Raw genomic sequence first — 22,243 nt, 5'->3', positions numbered from 1 at the left:
GCTAAACATGTGCAAGAGCTGCTCTTAGGGTATACCTTTTTCTTCTTCCACTCCAGTATTTACTCATCCCTTGGTTCTTTTTCTTTTTCCCTCTTCCAGCTTTTCCTACTAATGGATTTAAGGAGTGCTCTAATTTCCTAAATTCATACCAATTATTGATTCTGTTTCCTAGGCAGAAGATTGTTTCCTGTTTCTGAGGTTGACAGCTTACAGGGCTCCTGCTACTGCTCCTTTGTTATGTTCACAACCCACGTTCCTTGTAATTAAACATCAGTGTTGCCTTTGGCCTCCCAACAGTTAGCTAAGAAATCAAGCAGAAAATAGAGAACAGTGCAGACCTACCATAATCAAAATGTATCAACTATTCTTATCAACTCTTAAAAGAAAAAGCATTTGACCCATACATATTAGAAGGTATAGACAGTGAAGCGAAAGATCACACTTTCTGCTTTTGAAAATAAGTATTGAAATTGGCACCCATCAGAAACCAGCTCCTCTAAGACATCCTCTTTTCTGTGTCTTTAGAAATCTTGGCTAATGAGAAAACCAATGGTAAGTCTAGACTGCAGTTTATTATTAACCACTTCCCAATTACTACCAATGGCTTAGCATCCCAACAGTAACAGTCAGAGAACAAAACATCTGGGTGATCATTTCTATTTTGTTACCTCTCCACCTCTGCAGTACCATAAAACATGTCAGTGGGATTCTGTAAGTCTTTAGAAGCAAGGTCAGCAAAGTGATTTCAATGTGTAATTATTTTTAAGACACATACAGATATTCCCACGCAGTTGGCATGAATGTTTTACCAGGACTCAAGTGGGAATCCTGCCAGGAAGTTTGGTAAGCACAGACCCGATCTCCTTAGAAACTAACATATTCTCTACACAGACAGAAAACTAGAATACAAAATGCATTTCCAGATTTTGAATTCACAAATATTTGAACCTATTCAAAGCTGCAGGTTTCATTTTTACAGTGTTTATACTATTGAAATACTGTAAGCAATAAAATTTTATTTTACTTCATACTAGGAATTTACTTATCCTACCAAACAAAGCAAAACACAGAATAGTCAGTGGGTTTTTTTTTTAAAGGTTAGTTGGTCATTTGGTTTAAAGAAGAGTGAAAAAGAATATTGGTGTATTGCTCCCATCTGCATGAGCTTACCACACATAGAAGTGGCAACTTTCTTGTAGACGCAGAATAGTGAGACAGTTGTAGCTGCTGGAGAGGCATTTGAAGAAACTGCAGGGGGGGAAAAAAAAAAAAAAGGGAACCTGCTTTTACAGTACTCTGATGTCAAGAGTCAGGCCAAGTACATAGAAATATATAGGTCTGATTTTTTCGTGCAAAGCAAAGCTTGAGCAAATTCTAAGACAGATTCATACATCATGTAATTATGCTGAATTTCCAAGTGATAGTTTAAAAAAAAAAAAGCTAGAAAAGTCACATAAGAAGGATAAGGGTTTAAGGGAATATGTGTTTGAGTTAACAGTGGCCTACATCTGAGCTGTGGTGAAAACATTTATCCTAAAGGTATTAAGAGATCAGTGTCTTTAAAAACATGATCTATTGAGATAAGAGAATAGCTGGTGTTTCAGAGGGATGACTGATCATAGTTCTTGCTGAGAAACCTGACTAAATAGTCTTAAAATACAAGCAAGTACAGTAACACTTAACTCAAGTCCGAGAGAGAAACAAAATAGTGGTGCATTTTTTCTATAGGCTCCACTTAGATACATATGTCCATTGAAAAAATGTTGAAGAACAGCTGTCTCAGAACTTCACAGCACTCACAGCCCTAGAAATTTTCAGCTGTCAGTGCCTAAGGGTAACTTTTCATTGCAGCTAGGTTTACAACGAAACAAACAACAGATCCTGTTTCCAGGGTTACAATTATCAGCTAAATAAATAGCATTTTTTAAACTTATCTACTAAACACATCAGTGGCAAAACCGCAATTGCTTAAGATAATAATGAACCAAATACAGGTGTGTTTGCATGCAGCCAGTCATTTCTGAAAGAAAGTACATTCAGGAGGTGGAGTACAAATGAAGGAGAATGATTGGAGAAGCCCAACACACTCCCAGGAATGTGACTTGAAACTGAAAAACAGGGAGCTGCAGTGCCCCTTTGCTGCAACGGGAATGATTTATTATCTGAATGTTTCCTCTCTCCTACTCTTCCTGCAACAATTAATCTCTTTTTATTTCTGCAGTATCTTTCCCTACCTGTGGTTTGAGTCAATCAATTCTCTCGTGTTTTAATATTAAGTATATTAAAAGTTTAATAAATTGGAGATGGCTTCTCAGAGGTAGAACTCATGTTAGTAAAGAGCCCAATCCTCTTATGATTTCAACCACAGCTTTTTCAGCAACTTCAATGAGAACAAAACTGAGATCCTTGGAAGACTACTTCCTCAGTGCACCAAATTTTTTTTTAAAACAAAGCAACAACTACAATGAGCTCTATTATAGAGCTGAAAATATGATTCAGTTGATTAAGAAAAACAGACTAACCAAGATACTGATCAAGTTCAGACATACTTCCTCCTTCTCCTCCCCCAGAAAAGCTAATTTCTTTATCTGGAATCTGGTAGACTACACCTAAATTATAGAGGAACCACTGATTAAAATAATTTCTTTTGTCCAGAAAACAATTTGCTGAACTGAAACACCAATGGCTTCTTGCATCAAAGTGAAATCACGTATTTTTTACACTTTCCCAAGATTATGGAAAAAAAAGAAATCCTTTACAAAAGCAACTTCGGTTGAGATCCATGAATGACGACATGCAGAAAGTGGCAAAATCCCCTTGGAGAGTTTGTTAAAAGATTACTGAACCTTCTAAATACTCCTTAGAGAAGGTAAAATTATTCAGGTAACTTTGGTATGATATTCCTAATTACCAATGTTTTTTTCTAAATCAAACTCAAGCTTCACATCATCGTTTAAAGTAGTTTTAAATTATGCCAGATGCAAAATGATGGGGAAGAGGTTTGATTTTTAGTAAAGTATATATTTCTGTGTCAGTACAGAGACATCAATGCGGCCTTTGTAACAGATATCTCAAATAAGATTAACCAACAAGAAGCAAACGGCAACCTTCTCTACTTATTACATTACTTGACCATTTGCCTGTGTATTTGCTTTCAGGTGATAATACTAACATGCTTGGTATTAATAATAAAATGGTTTAACATACTCTTTTTTTTTTTTTTTTCTTACCTCCCCCTCAATTAACTCATGTCCATATAATCAAAAGACTAACCTAAGCAACTGGTCATCTCACTTTTTTTCAAAATGGCTATTGATTTTGGGTGCCATATAACTAAAGAAAAAAATGGAAGCACTCAGCATCTCCACACAGGCCCTAGTGAATGTAATTTTTCATGATGTAGCCTCTTCTAGAGTAACTTACTTCAAATAAAAAATAGTAGTATAAGTGACAAAAATTCTGATCTCTGATCCAAGTTAAACACTGATTTTGGTTTATGATAATGATTCTACGAGGTGCAGGTTAACAAGGAAGACTCACAGCATTTAAGTTGGATATACATGTGAGAGCTCTCAAATTCTGTGAACCAGTCTTCTGATTTGCTTTAAGAAGCAAACTTCTTAAAAAGTTTGCTACACTGTGACAGCTTGATTAAATGGCCTGTTCCTCTACCTTGCCTTTCTTCTACTACTATTAGCCCAATAATACCTATATAAATTTTTATAATAGTATAACTTCTTCCATCATATGGATTGAAACAAATAGACAAGAAAAACACACAAAGACTGCATGAGGGTTTATAATAGTAATGCCAGAAAACAAACAAAAGTAAAAAAAGGTCAAACAAGTGTACTGGTAAGATATTTTAAAAAGTAGATCAGTCCTTATCAGCAAATAACAGGTTTAGACTCTCTTTTCTAGCTGTAGTCAATAGACAACACTGTTCTTTATCTAACCTAAGCACAGGAAAAACTTCACAGAAGTAAAGCAATTAATAGCTGACTTCAAATATGAGTAAAGTGTATTAGCAAAGTTCAGAGGAATTCAGTTTTACATTTAATCCAGACTAATTCATCTGACTCTCATTACCATTAGCAAATTACTGTATAAAGCTTTTGCGCACAAAAAGACAATTTAGTTCCTTTAGACTATGAGGGAAAATCATCCATCATAAGAACAGGGGCTGCAGACTTAATAAAGTCTATTCTGTTAAAAGATAACATTAAAACATGCTTGCTGCAACATGTATTACTCCATGTAGGAGAAAAGTTTCTCACATTGCAGAGCTGAGTTTCCGTCTTTGTAAGCAGGCTCATAGTTAATTTGATTCATTTTGTCCTATTCTGGGCTACATATCTGTTTTCATCCCTATGCTTCAGTATTGCTGGAATGAGAACAGCTGTGAATGGGCACATTACTATCAGCACGTTCTTTGGAGGATCTGTACACGGGGTCTGATAGCAACCTAAATAAGTCTGTTCCTATTCTGGAGAAAGGAAAAATGACAATTTCATAAATCTTCTGTCAGTATTTAGCATCTTATTTCAGCAACATTTTCCATCTCAGATTTCCATCTTCTTCATTCCACAAAGATGTACTCAAAGGGAATGTAAGCTGTAGCTGAAGTTACATTAAGTAGTTGCATAATTTTTTTTTCAAGATAGAACTTCAGATTTTATGCAGAGGTTAAATTGTATTCACACTTCTGAAATCGCATCTCATGCAGTAACAATAAAATAGTATCTTCTCCTCTGTTCTCTTCCTGTTCCAGGCTCTAGCTTGCTATATTCCAAAGAAGGTTAAAGTTCAAAAGGAGAAGGCAAAGATTATTTTAAGCTGCCTTAATTTCCCTCCAGGCTTAGACAACCAAGCAGAAGTCGTCTTTGTTGTGAACTAAACTTCCAAGTTACCTACAGGCTGCTTTGCACCTTAAGCAAGCATTGAGCCAAGAACTGTTTACCCTCTGTTTCCACATCCAACATAAGAATTCCTATAAAGTTGTAGAAGGTGATCAGTGCACCAGGTCTATGCACATAGACTGGAAAAAATGGGAATTCCTATAAGTAACATTTGAACAACTTACGCCTCCTGTACCTAATATAACAGCAAAGGAATAGGTAAACTGGAATCTACCATTTTATTTTGACTCTGGCTAAACAATTTTCTGATGAAAGTTTCCATCCAAAAATTCAATTCCTATCTAGAAAGAGAATAGGGAACACAAACTGCAGGATCAAAAAGAAAAAGTCAGTTAAGAATAAGCTGAAACAAAATGACAAAGTTGTAGTTTTCATGGGTTGTAACTGACAGACACCAGTGTGTTTATTTAGGATGCACTCTAGTGGACACACATGTAACAAAATAAAACAAAGATACAAATGTTACAAAAAGATAGAAAATGAAAGCCACACCTTGGAAGTAGTAATTAGAATGATTTACTAAGATGTTTTTAAAATACTGTTTTATAACTTGAACCTATTTCCTAATTAAATATGAAAACTGTGTGATGGCTGAAATTTTCATAGTCAGCATAATTGGACATAAAATGCAAATGGTAACAAGTTACTTAGCAATTTTTGAAAATTTTAATCTAAATAACAAGATTCATTTATACATACTGCCTCAAAAAAGAAACTCCATCTATTTACCTGGTTACTCCACCCCTTTGAGACTGGCACAAGAAGCTGCTGTGCGTACAGTGTTAATAGGTGTTATTAGAACTGTGGTACCTTAAAATGTTGCCATAAAATGATTCTACATTAACTGTTACTAATAAATACTATCATAAACTGTGACAAAATCAGTTTACTGGGATATCAACCATAAGGCATATTCATTCCACAGAAAAGGTTCTTGACTGTCATAGAAATTGCAAACGTATACCAATTCAGAATAAATGTAGACAACAAAGCCGGACCGCCTAGTCACAAAAGTAGTTCAATTTTTCATTACTTAAAAAGTTACACAAACATTTCTAAGTATTTATATCTGGAAAGTGACATTTTTCTCTTTTGATTTTAAGGACGTTCATATAAGACTTTCCACTTCACAGCATCCCAAAAGCAATATGGCAATAAAGAGGGCAACAGGATTTTTTAAATAAACATACTTTATTATTTTTAAGGGGAAAATAATATATTAATATATAAGAAATCAATACTGCTTAGCTTTTTAAAAATTTATAGGATTATGCCTAGTATGAACAAGTTATTTAGAGCAGAAAAATATTTATTACATGATTGACCTTTGCCTGTTGGGTATATAGATATTTTTAACAGTTTGCCAAAGATAGCAAACCCCTTAAAGCTAGCTATAATATAAACAAATTGAAGTGAAATTATCCCCAAAATTGCTTTCATCCCAGAACTGAAGAATGCAGTGAATGCATTAACTATGCACTGGATTTTTAATGAAGAGTATTTTCATTATACAATGTTGGCAATGACTTAGTGTTAATTGTCCAACTAACCTGTATTATTAGAAGGCACTGAGATGAAAAGGCACGTTTTAGCCAAGAAGCACAGGATTTCTTTAGTGCTGGTGTCTTTTCCATTTATAATGAACAGACAGGGAACATTCTTGACAACCTGTACCAAGATATCACTGATTACGGAAATTTGTCCTTACAAAAATTAATGCAATATTTAAGGATTATAAAACTTATTTTTATAGATAAATAAGGATCAAGATAAATATTCTTCCAAATTTTTTTAGAAGTGAAGCTTTGAGAATTAATAATGGTATTTGGTAAAGACAACAGAGATGTAATTTATTGATTTACCAATTCAAGACAAATGCAGAAAAGATTATTTTAAGACTTGACTAATCAAAACTGATATGCAGACACTTACAGCTCACCTAATATCACACAATAACCACAAAAGGTTATTATAAATCCTAGAGCAAACACCTAGTGTTACAAAAAGCACCTCATGATTTCAAAGACAGACTGGATCTTTTAGTACATCTGTCTACTGAGTCTACAGTCTATGAACTATAGAGTTCAATTTACCTCTTCCAGATAAATTGGATAATTTTCTGATTTGATTTCTGCATCGAGTTTGATGTGCAGAACTCTCTCTTCATCTTCTAATATGTAGAGCATTCCCTCTTTCTATTAGAAACCATTCAAATTCTTGGAAAATCCTTTTTCAGTAATTTTTTACTCTTTTAATATTGATTCAAATTCTCATGTTGCAGCCTCTACTCCAAAATAATCTTGATTCATTAATTATATCTGTAATTATTACAGTTACACTTCAAGAATCAATGGGCAATAATTAGAAAATATATTTACTGCTTTAAGTTTAATTGCAGATTTCATCATCTGAGTCAGTCACGCTAGCTACAATTGTTTATGAACAAAAAGGAAGCATGACATACCAGGGTTAACAGACTTTATATAAATACCCAGGAAGCACAGAAACTCAAACAACGGGTATGTAAATCAGTTCTATGTGTAAAATACATAAATTAAGATATTACACTTCAGGATCAGCAAGTCATGAGTAGAAAATATATTTACTGCTTTCAGAACCATTGGGAACTTTATTGTTCTGCTTCTTCCATGAGATCTGCTATACTCTAAAAAAAAAAAAAAGAAATTCTATCAGTTGCTAGCATTAACTGAACTTTTTAAAAAGGAAAAAAGAGGAAAAAAGAAAAAGAAAACACCCACATGACAAGTAAGTGGGTATTCATCAATATCATTATGTATTCTTCCATTCAGTGAAATACAATGAAGTTTGTCACCAGACTTTTATTATAAAATCCCGCGTGTATGGATGAAATATTATGATTCTGAGAGAAGTATAGTTTCAATAGTACAAGTCTATATATTTTAATTTTATTGATGTGCTCTTAATTTTTAGTTTAATTCAACACACATATGGCTGTAAGACCTGAAATAACACCACCAAAGGCCAATAGAATCCAACTTTAAACAAATTTAAGCATGAAAACTTAGAAGATGGCACGAGTAAGAAGAAGGAGGTAAGTTTACTACTCATTTTCACTGCAGGTTTTGCAATTCATTAACTTAAGAACACTTAAAATATGCCTGAAGCCTTAAGAATACTTTTTAATATGTAATTACCAGAAAATTATAAAAATTGGGGCTACACAAGATCTTGAGAACTCATCTGACTTACCTTAGTGAAAAAAACACTTGTGACAACCTGCCCCTAAGAATAGTCATAAATATGTTCATAAATATATGTAAAGAATACTTATAAAACAGACTGTTATTAAAGTAACCTTAAGCTTAAGCATATTAATATCACAATAGAAATTCTGAGCTAGAATTCCACTGCTGACACCAGAAATTAAGTGAGCAAATTATTAAGGCTAATAAAGGAAAAAGGGTTCTAATAATGATGTTTGAAAACTAGTATATCAAAATTTCCAGTCACACCACTTGGAATACTCCAACTGGAAAAAGTCAGACCGATATTAATATCTTTATGATGTATTCATAAAGCTGAGTGATTTTGCAGGAGCTGACAATATCTGTTAAACGTACTGCGATGCCTTAAAATAAATGAAGGCTGATTCATGGCCTTTCATTTCCCTGGACTATCAAACATAAAAGGAATGGGAGGAAATAAAAAATAAATAAAATGCTGGGCATAGAAGATGCCTGAGGATCACAATATAGGGCCATAGTTGTGGTACTGAAAGCAGTACCTTCATGTTGGCACAGGGCTCAGCAGGTTCTAGCCTTAGTGAGCAGTGTGTCCTTAGTATCTGGTCTTTTATGTTAAATGCTTGCTCTGACATCTCTGCACAAGAGTGCATTCTGCTGCACAAAAAATATACTTCAACCAGAAAAATAACTTCAATCGCTCAAAAATGAGTCATCTTTTGTGATTTAGTACATGTTGTATATGACATGTTCACATGGCAAAGGAAGGCTGCCTCCTCTCTGACATTATTCATACTTTGATTTGTAACATATCTAAATACAAAAAGGCATTTTACATCTTGAGGATTTAGTCAGCCAACACCACACAGTCTTTTAGAATGGCCTAACTTGTACCAGAGAACAGGCTATGGGCAGTTTGAAGGCTGTGGCCAGATTACCATCCCTTAAAACCACAGAAGAGAACAAGCACAGTCTGAACTGCAACAGTTTTAACCTTTGATTTGTCAGCACAGAAAACCAAATCTGTAAGAACTAATCACTTAGAATCTCTATGTTCTTTCTGAACACTTACCTCAGACTGTCCACTCTCATCTAGCTCCTCAACTCTGGTCAAATTAGGCGCTCCAGGTCTATCTGTAAGTTCAGCTATTGTCTTTTCATTTTCCTATGGTAAAGAAAACCAGTTTTCAGTTAAAAGTATTCCATGTCATGAATAATTATCAATAAAGAATATTTCAGATGTGTTAAAATGACATTATGTATTAATATAAAGATAATACTTTAGATGCATGCTATACAAATGTCTTAGTACGTGAATGTGGTCTTTTTATGCTTGTTAAGACTATTTTTATCAGGTTTTTTTAAATGACAAGAATTTTGGTTTAAATTTCTACATATTGATTTTTCCTGTCACTCTCATACTGCTGTCTTTCTACGGTTATGTTCTGGCAGTATTTTAACAAGAGTGCTCTAAAACCGTACGTATGTCTAAAATATGATGTGCTCCACGTGAATTTAAGAGATATTCACATTTAAAAGCTTTATTGGGATAAACATACCAACTATCAGTGTATTTTTTTACTGAAATAGCATTAAAAGACCATACATTTTCACAGACATCTGTATATGCAGTCTTCTGTTAGTATAAATTCCTGTGCATCAGGAGGATCTCAGAATCAAGAGGCATCCCAATTCCAAACCACAGTTCCTTTTCCAGATACAGCAAATGGACTTTGTGCTAACACTCAGTAAAACATTACTGTCTAGACACCTAAATTAGACATGCTTAAGTTACAATACTTTCTCATAAATACTGTCAAGGAATGTGAAAGCGTCAACTAGGCTGACCTTACGCTAAATTTTGCAATAAATTTATGTTCTGTTCTGAATATAAACTAAATAAACATAATAGAACAGAACAAAATTCAAGTATAAAACACAGACTGAAAGCAAGGTGTTAAGACATTCTTCCCCCATTTTTACAATCTTTTTAAAAAAATAATCTGTTAGTTCAACACTCACGGGCTTCTGCCCTGTGTTTCTTATTTAGTGCCTGCATCTGGAAAAGACAGCTGATTAACAGTATTTTCAAACCACTGACTAAGCTTAAACCTCTTGATCTTTCCGTTGTAACAGCATTTCGTTGTCTTCACTCTGCACTTCCAACTTTTCATGTTCTTGTTCCAACTGACCCTGCAAGTCAGTTTAAGAAAGGACAAATTAGAAGGAAAAAAACCCACATTCATCTTACCCACCCCATTGCTTACAATGTATTTCATGATTGAAACCTTAAAATAAAAAGAAAGCAAGCATAAAACATAACTGCAATGTTAATAACATAAAGCACTTTCAGTATCTTCTGACACTATTTTCATAGGTTTTAGACTCGCATGGATAGAAAGGCTTTTCTAGCAAGAGGAAAAAGAAAGAGAAAGCTGAAATTAGTGTACATGCTTAAGATGTTGTCTCATTCCACATGCCCTTTATCAGTCTATATTCATTATCTCCTGTACTTTGGATTAAGCTCTTTGATTCTTCACACAGTATCTAGCACAGACAGATGAATCCACACAGAATGAAATCTATAGAAAAGATTGGTAAGCAATGTCATTAACATTAATCATCTTCATCGTCAACCTTCAAAATTTCCAATAGGAAATAACTAATACCAAGTGTCCTTTCTCTGTAAGCCTAAATCCTACTGCACCAAAACTTCAGAAACCGCATAATCTAAGTACTCACATTCAACTGCACTAGGGCCTAGAGAATACTATTTGCTGTAGCATTTTGTGAGTAGTTACTACAAATATGGTTATATTGTAGCAACTAGTTTTCACACTCCTTTTTGGTATGTAAAATCAAAACATGCCCGAGTACATGACTATAGCCAAAATTGTGGGTTAGGTTAAAAAATGTGTTTAATGTGAGTATTGTTCCACACCTTTCCCATAGTTTACATGAAATAATTTACTTAATTCTCTGTGAATTATCTCTAGACACAATCTCATATTCTTGATTCCATTTACTATCTTAAATGACTCATTAAATCCTTAAGCATGTAACATTTCATCTGCAAATTAGTAAATTCCAAATTCAAAAAGTGCAAGTGAAACAGAATGAATGTATCTTACACTAGAACAGGATCAGCGTAGATTTAAAATTACACTTTTGGTTTTAACATTGTGAAAGTCAGCCATGTAAAAAAAATCCAGTCAATGTCAACAATACCACAGCAACACTGGGGTTGTTACATGTGTGGTCAAATTCACACAACTCCTTTTCAAAGGATAGCTAGAAACACAGACATTATCTTTATTTCTCACACATAAAGTCCATATAATGTAGGATTCAAATTGCTTTATGCCAACAGAATGCTGGAGGAGCTAAGGAAAGAAAAAGGCACCTCATCGTATCAGGCTATACATACTACTTAAATATGCATTCTTCCTTCGCTAATTCCTAGCCAGTTTCAGGACTCTGTAATTGTGAATACATTCTCATCATCTTTTTTTACTTTTTGCATTACTGATATCACATTGAAGTAGCCTGAGACAATGAGCAGTTATTACTCCCAGGCCTCCTAGGAGGCCTGTCAAAAATTTCTGCAATGATTTCTAGATTTATTTGCACCAGTTTTCATTCATAACTAACTATAGAAGATAGTCTACTTATTTTAAGTTACTTCTCCTGTAAGTCTTAAACTGGTTGCTTTTTACCTTAGGCTTCTTTATTTTTTTATAACATTTTACCACATAGTATGTAAGTTTTCCTTCCCATGTGCTGACTAATCATTGCAGTTATTATTTAGAAAAGTGAGATTAAAATAATTATTTTATACTACCTTCTATCCAAATCATTATACAAAAACTAGAAGTACAGAGAGCTACAAGATGCCACAGCATCATATACTATTTACAATTATCTATTATTAAGTATTATTAACCTGATGTTGTTCTTCAAGTTTCTGCTGGATCATTAGCTCTTCTTCCTTCATTTTTCTTAACATTTCAAGTTCTACCAGGGCTGCCTCCCGTTCTTGTTCAAGCTCAGTCCTCTCCAACATTCTCTATTTCAGAGGTAACACAGAATCAATTAAAAAAATAGAGGGAGATTAAATAGCATCAATTATATTGTCATGAAATCTTTTGTGCAAGATGGATCCACCTTTTTTTCTTCATCTAAGATTCTTCTGTAATTGTAAATCCAATGTGCCAAATACTCTATTGGATCTGCTGGCCGATGCTCTACAACTTCTGCCAGTCCCTTTTTCAAGCAACTTCCCAGGCATCTCTTCAGATACTGAGACTCCATTCACATCTACTAACAACAAACAGACCAACATTAGCCATCAATGTCAGAATTAAATCAGGGTTTTTAAGAATTATTGCCTCCAGGCACCAAATATGATATTACTTCCTTAATTAACCTGGCAATTAATAGAAGAAAGTTATTTCAATTTAATATTGATGAAGTTCTTAAAAGCTCTGGTGATAGATCATTTATACCAAGCGCTGCAGAAAAAATGCTTAAAACCCATTTTACTGTTTAGGCACGTATAATTCAGAAACTGCTTGGAAATATGCTGATAGTTCTAAGTCAGCATGATGGCAAAAAAACTCACAACGACAACAGGACAAAGGAAACTTCTATACAGATATTTAAAGAACAGGAAAGTAGTTTGTGGATGATTAAGGATACATTTTAGTTTGAACTAACAAAGCTATCTTTAGGATGCATATGCAAGACCAGGGCCTGAAGCAATCACTCTATGCAGGGCACAAATCTCCATGCACACACGAGGTTTTACTGGCCCTTTGCCAGTAAACACATAACACATCTGAAATTGGGTTCTGCGGTGCTGAGACATCTGCGTTTGTTGTCAACGGGACGGAACCGTTGGCCCAGAGGCGGCAGCGGACCCCCGGCTCGGACGGGCGGCCGCCGAGCAGCCGGTCCCCCTCAGCAGGCCGCACGGCTCTGTGCCATAGGGCCGGCCAGCAAGAGAGAGCCAGGCAGGGCATGTCACACTGCCCGCCGTGAAACGCCGCGGGTGTAAAACCTCTCTCAGCCTTCACGTTCATACCGGCTCCTGAGACGGCGGGGCCAGAGAGAGCTGTCAGCGCCCTGAGGGCACCAGGAGGCCCTAATTGCCCAGATCATTTTCACCTGGAGCCTCCACCCACGTCCTCCGCCCTCGGGATCCATTTAAGGCCAGGCCGGTGCCTTTACCCCTCCCCTGAGTTACACGCCGGGCGGGCCTGTCCCTACCCCGGCTTCTGTGGCGCTATCCGGATCTCCTGTGTGGACCTGGCGCGTTACCCTGACCCTCCCGGTGACCCGTGGGCTGTCGCTGGGACCCGGTGCTGTCACCACCCTGCCTTTGGCGCCTCAGTGGGGCCGTCGCTGAGGTAATCACCTGGCCAGCGCTGTGACCGCCCTCGGCTCTCCCTCTCGCCTTCCCTCAGAGAGCAGCACCGGGACGGCAGCCTCCGCCACACGGACGCGCACCCCCCTCGCTCCTACCCACCGCCCGTCTCCGGCCCGGCAGCCGCCCCTCCGCCCGCGCCAACGCCGTTAACGGCCGCAACGGCGCCAGAACGCACCGGGTTGCTATGCAACGCCGCTCGCGAGCGCGCCGCGACCTCTACGTAGGCGGCCCGCAGTTGGAGGAAGGGCCCGGCGGGGGGGCGGTGCCAGCCGCAGGGCCGTCACCGGAGCCGCGGCCGGGCGGTGTGGTGTCCCTCGGGACGGGCTCGCGCCCGATGCGTTCAGCGCCGTCCCTCCGCGAGCAGAGGGGTCCCGAACAGAAGGGGTTCGGGCAAAAGCGAGAAACATCTTTAATCGCTCCTGATGCAATGCACCGGCGACGTACAGGGCCTTCCTCTTCAGCTTGGAGATTGTTTCTGTCCGCGTATAGATACATACACACGCGCAGATAAAGCCTAGAAAGCAATTTAAGAAACAAAACGTCCTCGGAATTTTAGCATGAGGAAGCTGAGCTAGCGCTGAGCTGGGGGTTGGTAGCCAAGCAGGGGGCACCGCGTTGAGCGGGGCTGTCACCGCCGTGGCCGGGGTTACAGCCGTCCGGCCCTAGAGCCCTGCCGCCTCCTCCGGGCTGGCAAGCTCCGCGGCTGACGTTCGTGTGGCCAGCTGTTTGTTCTACTGGCAACTTTTAATTAGGTATTAACCCCCCCCGTAAAGAATTGCAGCGGAAAGAATGGCTGCAGCGTCTGTATTAATTCTGAAGCTCAGTTGCACGAACGCTATCTCGGTTCTTTCCGCGTTAGAAATGGGAGACTGCGGAACGAAGCCCTTCCGGAATGAAAGGCTGTCCCGGCGTAACGAAGCGCTCCGCTGACAAAACCGACTTCCGAAAGGTAAGGAGCTGGTTTCGGTATTCTGTAGGCACTACAAGATAGGTGGGGAAGACGCGGGCCGGGAGCGGGTATTGCTGCTCCGGCCGGAGGATGTCGCTGGCGCTCTGCGAACGCGCCTCACGGGGCGGCAGCGCCGCGGCCGCCATTCCACCCGGGGCCGAGGGCAGAGCTCACCCCGGGGGCCGGCTGCCCTTCCCCGCAGCGCCCGCTGGAGCTTCCCCCCGAGGCGCGGGGCTTCCTGCGCCCGCCGCGCCTGCGCAGGGCCCGGTGGCCGTCAGGCGCCTGCGCGGCCATGGCGGCGGGGAGCGGGGTGGCGGCTGAGTCCTGCGTGGGGCAGGTGGTGCTGCCCGGGGACGTGCTGCTGCTCCCCGCGCACCCCGAGGAGGACGGCGAGCGGCTGCGGCTGGGGGCCGGCGCGGCCCCGCGGGGCCGGCTGTTGTGCGGGCCGGGCCTGCGGCGGTGCGCCGGCGGGCTGCTGGTGACCAAGTGCGGCCTGCTGCGGCACCGCCCGGCCGGCGGCGGGGCGGCGGGCGGCGCCTACTGGGTGGACTCGCAGCAGAAGCGGGTAGGGGCGCGGAGGGGAGCGGGAGGGAGCCGGGCCCCGTCGTGTCGGCGCTCGCCTGACCCGCTTGTCCGCCCACCCCCTTGGCAGTACGTGCCGGTGAAGGGCGACCATGTCATAGGAATCGTGACGGCCAAAGCGGGAGACGTGTTTAAGCTGGACGTGGGCGGGAGCGAGCAGGCGTCCCTGTCCTACCTGGCCTTCGAGGGCGCCACGAAGAGGAACAGGCCAAATGCGCAGGTAATGCATTCGTTTATTGGAGGTAGCGCCTTTGCGACGTCCCTTGGTGCTTCTGTTACGCTTTAGTAGGCTTTCTTACTAAAAGGTATTTCAAAAGTTGCACGTAAGGAGAGGAGTGCAGGTTTATTTGCAGTGGTTTTGCTGTGGCCCTTCTTGGAGGTTATTGTGTGATCAGGCTGTGAGCTTCCTGAGGTTTCTTCAGAGAACATGTAATGAGTGTGGTTTGGTATCTTTCACATGGCAGGCTTCTTCACTCCTTACATTTTAACTTTCACATAATACTGCCAGCAGTAGATGCAGTTCATGAGTAACATGCATAAAGGGGGGCACTGCGAAGTTAGAAACAAACTTTTATGTCACCTGATACTGGTAGAAAACAGTTGGGTTCTTAATTGCCCTGTTATAAACAGTTGTGTGGCACATGCATGCCACAGCTTGTGCATTCATCTGAAATATCTTCACCAAAATGTAAAAATGGACTGTAAAGAAAAACGAAATAGGTTAGTGTGATTATTTAGTTGTCTTGATAAATGATTACAAGAGCCAGGTTGCTTAGACTTCTAATAGAGGAATTCCTGTTTGGTATTTAAAGAAAAGAGGAATACTCCATGAAATAAAATTCTATACTCTTTTTGTCTTTCACATCCCAGTAGTGGTACAAGATGATTGTTCCTAGCAGATGTTTTCTTTTGTAGAAGAAAAGAAAATGAAAATTTCTATTAGACTAGCTTATTTTTCTATCACCAATGTTTTAAAACTGTTTTTTATCAACTGAGTATTTCTTACAAATGTGCAGTATGATCTTCTCTAATACTTTTTCTTTTTGACATTGCTTTTTTTAGGTGGGAGATCTTATTTATGGTCAGTTCCTTGTAGCAAATAAAGACATGGAACCAGAGATGGTCTGTATAGACAGCAGTGGAAGATCAAGTGGAATGGGAATAATTGGACAAGATGGCTTCCTCTTTAAAGTTTCCTTAGGTCTAATAAGAAAGTAAGTACTAAGAAAAGTAAGTACCCTAATGTGGAATATAGGGGGTAGGAGTTGCACAACTATTTCCTCTGAGCAGTGGGGACAGTTTGGTAATCAGAGGTTGTAAATGTTTTAGTGCATTTATACTAGTTTTAGTAAATAAGAGCATGGTTATTGACCTAGAAGGAGGATGTATTTTCCCCTGTAAGATATTCAGATGCTCTTCTATATGGTGTTATGTGACCTGTTTTAAAAAAAAAAGTGATGTGGTTACCAAAGCAGTATGGAGAACAAAACCATTGACCTGGGGAAATCAAATAGTCAAGCTGGTGTTTCAGGTATGTACCTACTACCTTGGAGCTTAAAAATTGGAGATGCATACTGTCCTTTTTCTGCTTAAGGGGCTAGTAAGGGATGTAACTTTGTCTGACAGATGATTAAAGGTTTTTTCCACATCAATACACATTTTTTTGTGACTTCCAAAGAAAAAGAAATCGCATTGAAATAAGGATAGAGAGAAAAAAAACTTGTGGGGTTTTCATTTAAAACTGACATGTTAATCCAGGAACCATTTCATAAGCTTTTAAATGTATTGTGAACTGTGGAGTTACTTATACAAGGCTTTTGTGACTATCAAAGAATACCAGCTTATATGGATAAATAATGGTCAAACTTTATTGTTGCTTTGGGGTGGGGTTTTTTGTGTGTTGTTCTTTGGAAAAGTAATTTGGAGATGCAGAGCAGCTGTTTCATGCCTGGGTTTAAGTAATGATTTGTCTGGTTTACATGTCCCATCAGAAGTCAGTGAGAACTGATGCAAAATATTTTTGCAACCATTTTGCTTGTTTTCCAAATTTTGTCTGCATGCAAGTAAAGAAATAACAGTATTACAAGTAAACTGCTAAATCGTGATATGTTTGTTCCTTCTTTGAGAAAGCCTGTTGAAGCTTAATTTAATCCTTGATGTATCACAATATTCTTGACGCTTTTATTTTTCAGTGTGCTGTCACCTAATAAAAGCAACATCCTATGTTTACTGCTGTTAATATTGTCTCCTGAAGGAGAAGGGAAGTTGTGTTTTTAAAGACACATCTTTAACTCTGTCGAATTTACAAATAGCAGCACTTGAAAAATGTCACTTTGTCAAGCAGTGTAGTTTTAGAATTTATTAACTCGTAGAATTAATATAAAAGTATCAGTTCACTTTAAATTTGTCAGGTATTACTTCTGAATCTAATTAGCAAACAAGTTAATTCACAAGAGCTGTATTTTTTAGGTGCCTATATTTTATATGAGAGGAGAATTAAAAATCTGATACTGTATTGCTATTTTGGATGCATATGCAACTTGATCATCTTAGCTTTTGGTGTTGCCTTAACTGTTCCCATAACACCAGTACTGCGGTTTAGTTGTTAATTGCTAATAATGTGGTGTCTATCAAATGTGACCATTTACTACTACTTCTGACTTTAAGACAATTTACTACTTCCTCTGACTTTTTTAATCTTGTTTACAGACTCTTGGCTCCCAAATGTGAAATAATTCAAGAGTTGTCACAATTGTACCCGTTTGAGCTGGTGCTGGGAATGAATGGAAGAATATGGGTAAAAGCAAAAACAGTTCAACAGACTTTAATTATAGTAAATATTTTGGAAGCCTGTGAGTATATGACTGCAGAGCAGAGAAAACAAGCGCTTGCCAAATTGTCAGGGAATCGATAAGAGAAAACCTTGAGGATCTGAGATGACTGTCGGGTGTTTCGGTTATTTTTGTATTCAGATTTATATTAAAAGCCCTTTTTTATATGAAGTACTAGACTTATGTTGTTCTTCAGTTCCCTTCTTTATCCACTCGGTTTGTTTTGTCTTGCCTAGGAACTTTGGTTTTAATCTCTTTTGCAATTATGAAACCCTGTTTGTGGTCATGAATTTTCTGTCTGATGTGGAGACAGTCTCTAAAAGCTTCCATTAGCTGTGAGTTTTGAGATGTAAGTACTTAAGTCTTCTGTAAGAAAGCTGCTCAATTTGTAAACGGCATATATTTTTCTTTTTTAGTCATTATTAATATTAAAATTTCAAATACATGTTTACTTGGAGTAGTAAAAAGCATCTTGCAGGTCATTCATTGTGGTCAGCTGCTCTATTTATACAGTGACAAGAAGTGATTATTTAATATTTTATGAAACTTGGGAATAGAAACATAAGTGGAAAATATCAGAAAATAATTATAGGGTGTAGCATAAAATAATCACAGGGTGGTTAAGGCAAATCATCAGATAAGACCCAGCATATGGTCACAGTGACCTTAGCACTTTCCCTAAAAGATAATCTGGCTAGTAGTCTTAAGGAAGTGGTGATTAGGACATAACTTCAGTATGAACATTCAGGAAGCTTGATGGCTTACTGGAGGTAAAAAATATACTCAATGCCATTTGAAGTCATGTGCAACTTTTTCAGAAGTGCTTTTTAACAAGAGACTAGGTAAAGACTGTGGTGGTAGTCATGCATTTCTCAATTCTAGACATTCTAGATTTATTTTGTTTAGTCACAGCATGAAGATTCCATATAGCTTTGCGTCAGGTTTAACAAAAGCAGCACTTCTGAAGAAAGCTGTATTAGGCTTGTGTGGTAGTTCCTCACATGCATATAGAAGAAATGCCATCCTAGGAAGGATAAGCTGTCAGTCTGATTTAATATGTGATTAGATTGCTGCTGCTCTTTTGAGAAAGAGAACCCTGGAGTAATGGAAGGGGAATTACTGATGCCGGCTTGACTGTACACCAATGAGCTGCGTGGGAGCTGTTCAAGCAGTTATTTAGATCTATGATGTTTTGTGGTTCTTAACAAGCTGAATAGTTTGATAGCAACAGTTAGAAGAAATTAGAAAAAATAGACTAATTAGAGTAAGCCTGAATACCATCTTAATTCCAAGTGGAAACAAAAATTCTTCCTATTTATTTCTTATTTCATCCAAAGTTCAGCTTTTGGTATTTGATACGGCTTCTTTGGCATCTCTCATTTAGAAACTGTTTCAATTCAGAACCACTCCTCTGTCTTATCTTTAATATGCTTACTTGGGGCTTCCCCTAATTCAATAAAAACACACTCTAGTGGTTTCCATATGAGTCTAATGACTACAATTCAGAATTTTTTCTGGGTTTCACTGGCCTCTCTATTTAGCATTTAGGGTATTGCTTATCTGTCTTGATAGATGTTTAGTCATCTTTTTTTCTTTCACCTGCCGCCTTCTGGCTGTGAAGTCTTTCATTCACATCCCATAAATCCTTTAGACCTATAATCAATCTATTGCTACACATGAAAAGCTGTAATTTAAGAATTTCACTAACTTTGTTCTTCTCCAGTGTTTTTTCAACTTTAGCTAATCGGAGCCTCTGCAAGTTGTCTGTTACTGGAACAATAGCTGGCATATGCAGAAAAGCATTTGCCAGATCATCTCAGGGTGCTAACTTTGTTTTCTGTGAATGTTCTTGGATCATGATAGTAAAACCACAGGAATGGGGAATGACGTGGATCAATTCCTGAAGAGTTGTGGCTTGAAATGCAATTAGCCTTACCACTCCCCCTTTTACCTGTCTAAGCAACCTCCCTTCCCTCCCAAAAGTCTGAGTTCTAAGCCTAGCCTGCAAGATAGGTGAACAGGCCCTGATTTTAAAATGCTGGTTCGGTGGTACAGCATAGCAAACAGTGACCTTTAAAGTTTTCCACATCATCAGTGCCCTCTTTCACACCACCCATTATTCTGTCCCACTGTCAACTGCTTATCACCCAAACATATAACCTTAGTTAAATCAAGAGCAGGAAACAAAACGCATTAAGATTATGCTTGTTTTTAATTTTACAAAATGGCATACCCACAAAGTATGTTTGTTACAAAGTCTGTATATATTACCCCCTACACAATCATTTTAAGTATGTACTAGACTTATGTTTGTTTTGATAATTTATGCAGTGGCAAAAATCATGGTGGATGTTAGCAAAATGGGTATGGGGGGAAAAATGCTTGAAAGCAAATACATTTAAACATCTTACTAAAAGGTGGCAATATTGGGTTTTGGCTGGTTTTGCTTTGTTTTTTACTTGAAGAAAATAAAACTATCTACATTCTTTAAACCAATTACTAGCTTTGACAAGCTTTATCTAGAGAACAAAAATATTCAGGCAAAATCTGTATGATGTCTTTGTGAACTTTTAGTTCTAGCTTGGTGACAAAGCAAGTATCACCAAGGAGAGTGATGTAGAATGTAACTTGGTTCTAGGAAGAAAGACTGATTGTGAGTTAATTATGTATTCTGCTGGAAATGTTAGAGGAAGGCCTTTGCATTCCCATGGAAGGCACATAAACACGTAGGTTTCAGGAAATGGAACTTGTGGCAGTGATGCTGTGGACTTGAAATGTGTCTTGCTTAGTAGAATGTCTTCTGTGTTTATCTGCGTGATGTATATGCCCATATCAATTTCAGTTGTCATTTATAGTTATTTGTATCAGATACTTGGTGATTGCACATTGGCTGCTATGTTATATTGCTTTTCTTTCAAGTTGTTTTGATGAAAGTTAAGAAAGAAAAATTGTGGTTGTCAACATGAACACGGTGCGTATCCCCAGAGATGTGCACAATCCCTTAAAAAGAACTTTCACAAAGAATTAAACAGAAATTAAACATTGAAAATAGGAAGTAGGTAGTTTGTGGCCCTGCCTAGTTTGTGTCATATAAAGACCAAGACCAAACGCTACGAGAAAGTACAGATATGCAGCATTGAAATTAAGTGTGATAATAAAACATCTGTGTTTTGCTGTAGCAGGAGAAAGTTGCACAGACAAATAGTTCAGTGTAATAAGAGGATTAAGAGCTTAATTCTAAGGCTATGGTTAGAGTGTGGCTGTAGCTCTGCTAGATGAAAAGTTTACTGTGCCCAACTACTCATTACCACCAGAGGTTGCAACTGAGGTTTGCTGGCATGTGTATTTGATTCCCAGCCAAGTTCTGTTGAAATGACCCCCATTGGCATCAACACTTTTAATAGCAGGGTTATTTTGTTTTTCTGACCCAGGTGTTCTTTTAATGGAAGAGGTAATGGAATTTTTATCTCAGATTTTAAATATTAAGAGCAGCTCATCTACTACAGGAGAAGCGTAAATTTGTTAAAGAAAGCTCAGTTCTCTTCCTTAGTGCTTGAACAAATAATTCTCAATAACAGCTAAATCAACCAGTAAATCATCAGATTATTTTAAACCTTACAAATTGGTCACCTCCAAACTTTACATACTTATATAAAAAAATATCTACACTTGTTTTTCTAGATACATACAACCAACTTGGTAAAATATGTTATTTGACTGAGTGTAGAAACTAGCTGTCTTAAGGACAATGTAGGACACTAGTTGTATTAGTACCACAAGCAGCCTTGTCCTTACTAATGACTTGTATAGATTGCAAGATGCATAACTACTGCTGAAGGCTATAGTAAGGAACTAAATATGCCAGTTTTGCCCCAACAGCTTGGAAGAGCAATAGCCTAGAAATATGTTGGTGCCTGGATTTTAATGGAAACTATGTAGGAGTTGTGGGGGTTACCCAGGACCGCTGCAGAATGACTGTTTTCCTCTGATGTCCTGATCTCGCAGCAGTGCATTTACTGCCTTTTTTTGGTGATATCGCTGTGGATATTTTGGGGTGTTCAACACCCTGGTTTTGCTTATAGAGCCTGAAGCTTTGTTGCTATTCTAGTAGCTTGAACTGTCATTAGAAATAACTCTCTACTAGGCCTCAGTGTCCTACCTAGCATGAGAAAAACTAAAAAATTGGTATAGAATAACAGTATAGGTAGCACTGCAGTAAACGGGACAAAGAAAAAGTATAGGCCCTTGGAGATTATTAAAGACTGAAGGACAAAGAGAAGGACTAATGACCTCATCTACTCGTTCCAAAG

General features: G+C 38.4%; 2 protein-coding genes across 14 annotated transcripts in view; one reads left to right on the top strand and one right to left on the bottom strand.

Annotated features, from left to right (window-relative positions):
- Positions 1-1,173: 1,173 nt before the first annotated feature.
- Positions 1,174-14,606, bottom strand: DYDC1 (DPY30 domain containing 1). Of its 6 annotated transcripts, none has more exons than XR_012587503.1 (7): positions 13,560-13,804; positions 12,308-12,460; positions 12,087-12,209; positions 10,256-10,336; positions 9,216-9,308; positions 6,470-7,584; positions 1,174-1,248 (listed from the first exon to the last, which is right to left on the bottom strand). XR_012587503.1 is itself a non-coding variant. In XM_074590799.1 (7 exons), exons 2-6 carry the CDS (start codon positions 12,452-12,454, stop codon positions 7,549-7,551), a joined length of 480 nt encoding a protein of 159 aa, XP_074446900.1. In that variant the 5' UTR covers positions 12,455-12,460; positions 13,560-13,742; the 3' UTR covers positions 5,335-6,587; positions 7,526-7,548. The 6 variants fall into 6 exon arrangements, 5 of the variants coding, with proteins under 5 accessions (XP_074446900.1, XP_074446897.1, XP_074446895.1 ...); XM_074590799.1 differs by lacking the exon at positions 1,174-1,248 and having other exon boundaries at positions 5,335-6,587; positions 7,526-7,584; positions 13,560-13,742; XM_074590796.1 differs by lacking the exon at positions 1,174-1,248 and having other exon boundaries at positions 5,335-7,584; positions 13,747-14,606.
- Positions 14,062-22,243, top strand: part of EXOSC3 (exosome component 3) — a 17,713-nt gene continuing 9,531 nt past the window's right edge. For 2 of the 8 annotated variants that reach the window (XR_012587501.1, XM_074590790.1), the window contains exons 1-4: positions 14,671-15,085; positions 15,173-15,322; positions 16,165-16,316; positions 17,812-17,899. Coding sequence is in view for 4 of the 8 variants with exons in the window: in XM_074590790.1 (XP_074446891.1) it covers positions 14,813-15,085; positions 15,173-15,322; positions 16,165-16,316; positions 17,812-17,899 (663 nt within the window). In the remaining 4 variants the exon portion in view is untranslated. The other 6 variants (XR_012587499.1, XM_074590787.1, XR_012587502.1 and 3 more) reach the window with 5 other exon arrangements.

Source organism: Larus michahellis, chromosome 6, assembly GCF_964199755.1.
Source record: "Larus michahellis chromosome 6, bLarMic1.1, whole genome shotgun sequence".
Lineage (NCBI taxonomy): Eukaryota > Metazoa > Chordata > Aves > Charadriiformes > Laridae > Larus > Larus michahellis.
The sequence above is the reverse complement of the archived record's forward strand: the minus strand, read 5'-3'. Positions and strand labels throughout refer to the sequence as shown.